The following is a 10,163-nucleotide window of genomic DNA, read 5'->3' on the forward strand; positions in this document are numbered from 1 at the left end:
GTCATTGTCTCGCGGTTTGAAGTGTGGATATGCCGACATATGGAACATGCCATCTCTGAATACTCAATTTAAGGGTAAGACAATTTTAGGGTTTCAAAAATAAAAATAGGCTACTGTATTAGCTCATTTTAATCAAATTAATTTAGTTTGTTGTGTCCTCAGAATTTAACCGAAACAAATAGCCTATGCGTAATGCTGTTGTATTTATTAGTTTATTATTCTTTCTGAGACATTGTTTGTTTGAATAATAGCAGCCCATAGCTTACTTACAGTTTCAGCTGTCTAATGAACATGTCGTTCTTACATGCGCCAACCATCGAGTTTTACATTAAGGATGCGTATTAGCTAATAGGATAGGGGAAGACCGGGTAGTGTTGTGACACATTTTTCGTTAACATCTGAATTTTTTTTTGCGTTATGTCACAAACTTTGGCCTATAGGTTAATAGCCTATCTCCATATGTCTCTGTTACGTAGGCTATTATAAATTTACAACGAATAGGCTACATGAATTAAATTAATGTCAAGTTGCTACAAAGAGTGCAATTGTTTCAATATTTCCATGTCGGATTGTAGGAAACATTTTTCGTTTAACATGTAGCTATATTAGTGGTAAGCAAATATAAAATAGGCCTAATCATCGCACCATCACATTTCATTTAATTCAAAACAGCAAATAAAAAGGCTACACAATAAATAAAGAAGAACATAAAAATGGAAACAATAGCCTACACAAAACACACAGTGTGCGTTTGTGTCAAGTGGACACTGTCCCGTTTTTTAAAAGTCTTTATAGGCTACAAAAGTATGGAAACTGTTTCAACCCTCCCTGTCTGATATTTATTTATTTATTTATTTATTTTTAAACAGGTGAAGAGCCCATAGCCCATATAAAATTAAACAAGATTAACATGACTTGATTCAGATGATATCTCTTGTTCTGTCATCATTCATTTCAACATGCAATTTTTTTGTTCTCCTGTAAATCCTTTATATGTTTTTACACGCAACACACTTCTCCTGTCATGAAGAATGAATGATCACCCCTGTAGCTTATTTGGTTAAACTGATGGTGTTACAACTCACTCCTTGGCGCAACATTCCCCGATTTCCCCTGATTCAATGCAGACTACATGTGTTCGACATTTTTACATTATGAAAACAATAAATTACAACAACTAAAATGATAGGACTCCTTCGCCTATAGTTCCTAAAATTAGTCAACACGAGTTTCAGTTTGCGTATAGCCTATGCCAATTATTAAATCGTTTTTTATTTATTTCATTGGCTTAGCTGGGCATCTTATGATTTAAATGAACTAAATTCATTTTTGTATTGAATTAATAAATAAATTAACTCAAACTAGCCAATCTGTCGATCTCCGTGTCGATCTAAAAGGTGTTATTTAAAGCACCCTGGTAAGGGTGATGGGCGCAGCGGGTAACCTACTGCATGTGCCAGTGCTTCACTGTAGCAACAGTAGCTCGTAGCCTCGTAACCCGTCTCTCTCTCAGGGTCACCATGTGCCACATATAATTCTCTCCCGTATGTGTTCTTGCGCCCGCCGGCTGGGCTTTGATCTTCACACCCGTCATTATGACGACATAGATGCAAAATAGCCTACAGTCAAGTGTTTCTCATTGTCTTATTTAAAAATAAATAAATAAAAAAAATTCAGGACTTCAGCTTAAAATTTCATAGGTTTGTGAGGAAAATTTTAGAGCAGCTTAAAACAGCGCTGCTGAGATCATTAATCTTAAATAGCCTAACTAGGCTACTTGTTAAATTTTATTTTATAAGTTTGCTGTGTTGATATTAGTTAGTTGAGCTCTTTACCAAAAAAATGAACCCTTGTAGATTTGTACGAATTTCTGTCAATACTGTCAAAACTGGTGCTGTGCATCTAACGATTAATTTTCTTGAACATAATATTATAGTTCTTGTAATCTGTGATATGCATGATATTTAGCGTACTTTGACAAACTTGCCAATTTGTAGTTTAAAAAAAAAACGTTATAAAATCAGTGTTTCTTTGTTTCTCTCTTCTCTCTCACCCATTAAAGCAGTCCACTCACAGCTCTCCCCTTCAAATTTGGATTCTCTGATCACCTGGGCACAGTAAACACCCTAATACACGCTGAAGTTACATCTCTCAGAAGGTCACTCATCTTGGGATTCTTGCCATCCAGGACAAATGGACGTCTCTGGCTCTACTTCTCTTTCCTCTTCCCCTTCCCCTTCATACACCTTTCCCTTTCTCACTAACCTCTCCCTTCCCTCATCCACTCCTTCTCTCTCCCCATCCCCAAGTGTAGCCTCCACTGCTCTCTTCTGCTTTTTCCTATCCCTCCTTTCTCTACTGGGCATTCTGGGCAACCTGTACACCCTAGGGCTTCTGATTCGCCGCCGCAGGATGTCCAGGCGACGACGTACCTCTCCTACCTGTTGTTTCAGCTCCTCCTGCCTCGGCACCTCCTCCCCTTCTTTCTCTCCCTCCTCCTCTCCCACCTCGTCCTCCTCCTCTTCCTCCCTTCACCTGCAGGTTCTGAGTCTGGCTTTAGCAGACCTGGTGTACCTCTCCACTGCCCCCTTCATCGTGTACGACAGCCTGGCATCTGACTGGGCCTTCGGTGAACTAGGCTGTCGGCTCCTACTCAGTCTGGATTTGCTCACCATGCACGCAAGCATCTTCACCCTCACTGCTATGAGTCTGGATAGGTATCGAGCTGTGGCCGATCCGCTGGTAGCCTCGTCCACTCCTTCCTCTGGACTCCTGCGAGTCGCTTTGGCCTGGGGCTTTGCCGTGGCTCTCAGTTTGCCCATGATGATCACTTTGCACCTCGAGGATGGAGAGAACCAGGAAGGCAAGTTGTGCGTTCCCGCCTGGGACGAGCAGAGTTCGAAAGCCTACCTCAGTGTACTCTTCTGCACCAGTATCCTAGGCCCAGGGCTGGCCATCGGAGCTTTGTATGCAGCTTTGGGGAGACTCTACTGGGTATCTCAGACGCAGCCAGCTTGGGTCGGAGGGTGCAACGCCTACCCGCCCCGTGCACCTCGCCCCAAAGTCCTGCTCCTCATCCTGGGAATTGTGTTGACGTTCTGGGCTTGTTTCCTTCCATTCTGGATCTGGCAGCTTCTACCATTGTACCGGCCCGAGGTTCTGCGCGTGGTGCCGGTGGGCACGCAGGTGACGATTAATCGCATCCTCACAGGGCTGACTTATGGAAACTCGTGTGTGAATCCCTTCTTCTACACACTGCTGACAGGCAAGCGCAGGCGTCCCAGCAGGAAGGCCATAAGTGCGGCTGCCCCGCTCTGCAACAAGGGCAGCTCTGAACAACAATAACAGCTGCCCACTATTTTATTCGCCAATTAGTGCAGCCCATGACCAATAAGACTGTGCATAGTTATGTTCATTACAAAGATGACTAATTTTGGTGCTAAAGGGCTTAAAGATTATAGCTTTGTACGCTGTGCAATTATAATAATACTCTTTTATCCAAGCCACTGATGGTGTGTCTTCTCTGCTCCCTGGACCCCTGTACATATATCATCATAGTTAATATGATCAGCAATATGGTCCCTGCAAACCAAAATGAAATAATAAGTGATGAAAACTTAGAGAAATCTTTAGGGTTTGTCACCTTTGACATAGCAATAAATTCTGGTCAAGCCGCTGTTAAATACAAGTGGACAAAAATGTGTGAAACATCTGTTTATAGGACAACTTGAAAGGGACAAAACAAGCTTTGTCAGGATTCGTGAATCGCCCTCAGGATACTGTAAAAGCAGGTGTGAAACATTTAACTACCAAATTGGTTTAAGTGCAAAGGAGAAATTACATGGATTTGGCTCAAAGCTAAAGGACTTGTCAGAGTTTGCTCTTTTGAGGAGGAAAAATCACTTCTGTCATGAAGCCAGGATAAACAATCCAATAGGACATTACGTTCTCCATGAGGTACTTCATTATAACTAAAATATAATTTTAGCCAACAGATCTGTTACAATCCTGACTTTGTCTATTTATTGGCACCTTATTTGAATCATTCATTTTTTTACCTGATTCTGTTTTTTTTTTTTTTGTCACAATTAAATTGAATTATGCAATTTTAAACAAAATTTCGAATTTTGAACCACTCTTACAAAAACAGTAGTCAACATTTGAAGTGGATCAAAACCTTTCATCAAAGTTATACATGAAATCTGAACAATACCCGTTCTTGTCAAACTTTTTTGATCCACTTCAAATGTTGACTGCTGTAAATTGTTTCAGTAGCATATCTACACAAATTTGTTCCATTTGTAAAACCGTATCTTTACCCCTATTTATGCATGTTTATGGACAATGTCAGCTAGGGAAATATTTATATCTCTAAAATGTTGAGATCAAATGTTCTAAAAAAGTATGCTGTATTTGAAAAATTGCACCAAGCCTGGACCCTTCAAGATATATTTTTGAAAAGATTTTGTTTTAATTGTTCTAGCTTACCTGTATTATATTTGTTATGATTTACTGTTTAATAATGCATTGCTTTGCACAAGAAAGCTTGGCTGAAAGAATTATAAATGAAATCTGAGGTGCTTATTACATCATACAATTGTCAATAAAGAAATATTCTATGTAAGAACAACAACAGAATGGTTCATGATCTGAATGAGTCTTCTGGGAAGCTTTAGAAGACTTCCTGACACTGGCTAAATGATACTGCAGAAACGTGACAATGTAAAGCAAAACTGTTCTTATTACAAGAGCAGATGAGTGGGTTTTTCAGTGAAGAAAATGAAGAGAGAGAGAGAAGGGCAGAGAGATGGAGAATGGACGAGAAATTAATTAGAAATGAAGAGAAAAACACAGAAAACAGTCAGAGAGAGGGAGAGATCGAGACTGTGCAAATAAAATAAAAAATGAAATATGGTTTTCATTCAGGAAGCATTTATTTATGTGTCTGCATTGGCCTGGACTATGCTTTTGCTAGCATTCACTTTTTTGTGGGTCTTGCATGGGGTGTGTGTGTGTTGCACTGCAGTGCTTGGATGTGACTGTGTTTTCATTGGATAATATCAGCCTTATTGAGTCTGTATCAGCTTTTTGCACTTTCTGAAACTGACCCACAAAAGCTGGTGTGTGTGCTTCAACCTTCATGTTTGGTTAGTAAACTTTGTAATGCAGTTTGTGACTTATTGGCATCATCATAAACAAGTACAGACTACCCAAAAAGGAACCTTGTATTTTGCAATATGTACAATTCGTGTGTATTGTTAAATGGCAGCACTGTATTGGTTTGTGGTTGCCTGCTGTTCTGTGACGCACATGAACTATTGTTGTTTGAAAGAGAGCAGTGAAGATTGTAGACGTCTGTGTGTTTGTGTGTCACATGGGTGTCTGTCTTTAGCCCCTTGGAGATGTAATTGGGACTTGGCAGGTGTTTTTTAAGATGAAATATAAAAAAGAATATAAAATCAACAATACACAATTAAATCATGTTATACATCCTGAGTTAGATAAGCTGGATACAATGATCAAACACCTACCTTTAAACAACATTTTTATGTTTGATGTTGTGATTTCATTGAGCTATATTATAAAACACTGATGTTCTCATCATTTGGTCTGAAAGCTGCATCCAGCCACTATAATGTAGTTTGGAAAAACGCCATCTAACATGGGACTCCATGAGGACCTGATGTGTGCACCTCCCTCTCTTTTCATTTTCCTTAGGCATGTGTTTCCATTTACCTGAGAAACATTACAGCATCTTGAAGGAATAATACTGTACGTGTATGTCCCTACCTCACGGTGTGATCAGACAGTTGAAAGTCATAAATGAGGTCCTATTGCATGAGAATACAGTTGCCACAACAGCTTCAGTTTGTCCCAATGATCCACCTTTCACTTGGGTAAATCCTGTGGAAAAACAAGCTTGTAATGTATTTAATGTGTCAGTTATTTTATATTAAACAATAGTTCACCATTTACTCACCCTCAAGTTGTTCCAAACCTTTATGATTTTCTTTCTTCTGCTGGACAAAAATAGGGGGGGAATAGGGGGGGAAATATTATTTTCGCTTTGTGTGGAAATGTAATTTGTCAGTGTTCACTGCTAGTCTTCCTCAAAATCATAGCTTTAATATCTCATTTGCTTTTTTTCAAATATGCTGAATCATAGTCTGTCATATGATATGCGATGGTGACAACACCCAAATTAAATTTGAGATCTGATGGAGAGGAGGCTTATGAGTGCCTTTCTGTAGCTCAAACAGTAGAGCCTGGAGCTAGCAACACTAAGGTCATGGGTTTGATGCCCAGGAAAAGCAAGAACTGATCAAATGTGTACCTTCAATACACTTTAAGTCTCTTGGGATAAAAAGCAACTGCCAAATGCATAAATATAATCAGTGGTAAATGGCTTAAATTTGCGATTGTTCTTCACACAAAGTTATCGTATGGCTTAGAATATAGCGCGTTAATCAAATGGACAACTTCTGTGATGCTTTATATTGCTTTTCTGGAGCTTGGCAGTATAAATCAATCTTTATTTGCGATCATTTTTTTATTGCGGAACATAACTTTTTGTGTTTCACAAAATAAAGAAGTTAACATTGGGTCAAAATGACTCAGTAAAAGTGAGTAAATGACTTGGGTTATTTATTTTAAATGTATGCTTCTCATGCTCATCTATGTTCTATCACATAAGCAGAACTGCTGATTCAGATTACTTGAATAGTATTTAGCATTAAGAAGTCTTTCGGGGGATGTTCTTAGCCTGATAGTTTAATAACAAGACTTTGGGGTCTTGAACTCAGACCCTCTCCGTTGTTCTCTCTCAAGAGGGTCTGAATGATTGAGCATGTGATAAACTTCAAACATATGCTTGTATCCAACGAACCCAAACAGTGGAAAATATTGCCATGAGGGAGGGAAGCAAATCCATAAGCTGTCAGTTTATATTGGTAGTCACCAAGAGCTGGTATGGTTGAGGTTTCCAACAATAACCACTGCGACCGTCAGAGAGAAAGCTCTAATTTTGAAGGAGGCAGCAGAAAGCTCCTGAAGACCGACCTCAGAGGTACGTATGGGGGGAAATAGTTCACTTTTTTTTTTTCCACTGCATCGTTTTGTGTTACCTGTGTGCTTCATAAATCCAACACATGTTCCTGTTCCTGGAATCCTGAGTGTCTTTCCATCCTCACACTCCCCTCCCTGTGCTGCAGTGTTTGTGGCAGGGGCAGGTGCCCCTCCCTTGGGCAGTCAGCTCAGGAAAGTCTCCTGCTGGGCAGACGAGACTAGGCCGAAGTTTAGGCCAAGCTCCTGCTGAGAGAGAATAAGAGGCTCCCTTTCTCTAAGACACACATACACAGACCCAAATTCAAAATTCCCATCTGTTTTTTCTCTCTCTCTCTTCCTTTGTATGCCTATCGCTCTTCCTTGTCCGTTTTTCTCCCTTTATGAGCAGTGAACGAATATACAATCGCCCCAACGTGTAGAGAACGTATGGCTGTCATTACATTAGATTGCAAAATATCAAAATAAGTGGGGGGAGGTAGCACAAATAGTGATATGACTGTGTTAAAAACACAGCGTTAAGAAGCTTGCAAACTTTGCAAATCTTTTTAACGAGTGCTTAATTCAAACTGGCCAAGTCAGGAGATTTCAGGAAACGAGGCTTTGTTCTGGACCTGATCTTAATGAACCCATGAATGAAGCAGTATAAAATGTAAAGTAGTAAGTTTTATAATTTAATAAAAGTTGTATTTTTGATGCAATCTCTATGAGTTTAGTTTAACCAGCAGATGCCCCCAGAGTGCGGAATTTTACAGAGCTTTGCAAAAAAATTTATAATAATAATAATAATACTTTTGAAAAGCAAATTGTTCAGTTGATTCAGTTTTTAAAAGCCCCACACATCAATAAGTTATGACATGGTTTTACATTGCTTTAACTCAGCAAAACAAGTTAAGCAATTTAACATTTTCATAAGTTATACAAAACTCAACTCATTTTTTTAAGTCAGTTTAATGTAATTTAAGTTGAAATGACTTGAACATCCAAGTTGATTGTACTGTAGGCCTAGTGTATCACTGCTCTGATCGCCAAGCACAAACATTTTTCTAGTTAAACATTTAACAAAAAAAAATAAAATTTGTAAAGTGTTTAATTATAAAACAATATATAGTTATACTGAAAATGTACTTACACCGTCACGATTAAAACACTTAACGTATATCGTATTTATTTACTTCTGTGATGCATGGAAGTATAGACACTTTTCTGGTTGTCAAACCTTTTGGATCATGTTCATAGAATCCATACCAATTTGACAAATGTAAAACAAATTGCTATGAGATTGTGTTGGTCGAAATACTTTTGAAGCCCCTGCTCATCATGACAAATAACAACAACAACAACAAAATCAGTTTTTGTAATGTTTATTTGAAACCGTTTACAAAGACCTTTGCAGCAAGAAAGAAATCCCCACAATGACTTGCTAAAGGGTGCCGATCGCCGCCCTTTTTACCGTAACTTATGTTCGCACACATACACCAGAACGTTTATGTCAGCATGTTGCAAATCTTGCAGATGTGTGACTGAAAACCTTTCGAACACTGCCAGCAAACAGAAGATGGCCAGCAATACAAGTGTCTCTTTGTAGACCGAGGGGCTCTGCTGCCATAAAGCACCTTCTCCTGCCTCAATCCCTGTCTTCACACATCCATGTCAGCCGCCAAGATCAGGCGAGACCCTGGTTTGCGTGCTTTGGAGGCCGGAGGTTACATAAATGAACATCAGAGCCACTGTTCACAGTCACACACTGATTCTGACCAGCAAGCAAAACTGTAAAAATGCCATGTCTGCACCTCTCGCCATCCTCAGCTAATCTCTCCTTTCCTATGCCTGGAACTCCACGCATAAGATACATATAGTGACTACTAGTGAAAATGTAGAAGGTATCCTAGAGTAGTGAGAAGGTATCCTACTTGACTTTCCACCCTGAGGATCTAGTGGAAGCAAGCACCTTTTGCGCAAATGAAGTCGCATGGTTAATATGATCATATTTAATTACTAAGAATTTCATGCCAAACTTTGTTATACATTTTGGTATACATGGTTTCAACTTTAAAGAAAACCAGTTCCAGAATCTTTTATATGGGACTTGACTTATATGGACACTGCAGATAATACTGTAGAGGTTTTGTAGAGATCTTGCGCCCCCTTGTGGTCGGATTTAGCTAATAGCACCTGAAAATCTGTCATTTATTTCAGCCTTCCACAGCCCCTCTAAATTGATTTAACTACAAAATTGAGGCTTAAAAAATATCTTAATACAAATGCATCTGAATATTCTAGTTACCATATCCCAGTGTTTCCCAAACCTGTCCTGGAGTACCCCCAACACTGCACGTTTTCTTTGTCTCCCTATTCAAACACACCTGATTCAACTCATCAGCTCATTATCACGTGGGTTAATGAGCTGATGAGTTGAATCAGGTGTGTTTGAATAGGGAGACAAAGAAAACGTGCAGTGTTGGGGGTACTCCAGGACAGGTTCGGGAAACACTGCTTTGAATATCTGTATTCTAGAACAGGTTCTTGTGTCAACGTGTAATACATTTTTTTTTTTTTTTTGATATGTTTTATGCTAATTACTAGTCATCATTTTGTTTGACATGCAGGTAGGAAAGATTCTTCAAAAGAACCATTCCATTAAGAGTTGCCAATCAACATCTTAAGGTTTATTATCAGCTGAAGTGGAAAAACAGCAAAGCCCTCAAAGCCCTCTCCCAAGGTGGTACAGTTCTCCTTCAAAGAACTGATTACTCGTGTTCAAACATTTGCTCATTCTTCATAGCACCTAAACTTACGAACAAGTTCTATTACTCCCAAAGTGCACAATTCCCCGTAGCTATTTCCTGAAATAATAAATTATGCAAACAAAATTGTTAAAAAAATAAAACACTACTTAAATGAACAACATTGCCTAGGCATTCTTATTAAAGTTATTTGTATCACATTTTTTATTATATAATAGTTGTTGGAAATTATTATTATTATAAGATATAATATTTTTGTATAACATGTTGCCCTAAATATACAGTACTGTGAAAATGTCTTAGGCACATTAGTATTTTTACCAAAAACAACAACAAAAAAGGTTAAGCCAGGCA

At 38.8% G+C, this 10,163-nt stretch overlaps 1 protein-coding gene across 1 annotated transcript; it reads left to right on the forward strand.

The window, feature by feature from the left end:
* Positions 1-2,146: 2,146 nt before the first annotated feature.
* Positions 2,147-3,345, forward strand: uts2r3 (urotensin-2 receptor 3; the record flags this gene model as incomplete). Its single annotated transcript, XM_084386214.1, has 1 exon — positions 2,147-3,345. The coding sequence occupies exon 1, from the start codon at positions 2,194-2,196 to the stop codon at positions 3,343-3,345; it is 1,152 nt and encodes a 383-aa protein (XP_084242340.1). The 5' UTR covers positions 2,147-2,193.
* Between the last annotated feature and the right edge of the window lie 6,818 nt (positions 3,346-10,163).

The sequence above is a fragment of the Rutilus rutilus genome (assembly GCF_951802725.1).
Source record: "Rutilus rutilus genome assembly, chromosome: 17".
In the NCBI taxonomy this organism is placed as follows: domain Eukaryota; kingdom Metazoa; phylum Chordata; class Actinopteri; order Cypriniformes; family Leuciscidae; genus Rutilus; species Rutilus rutilus.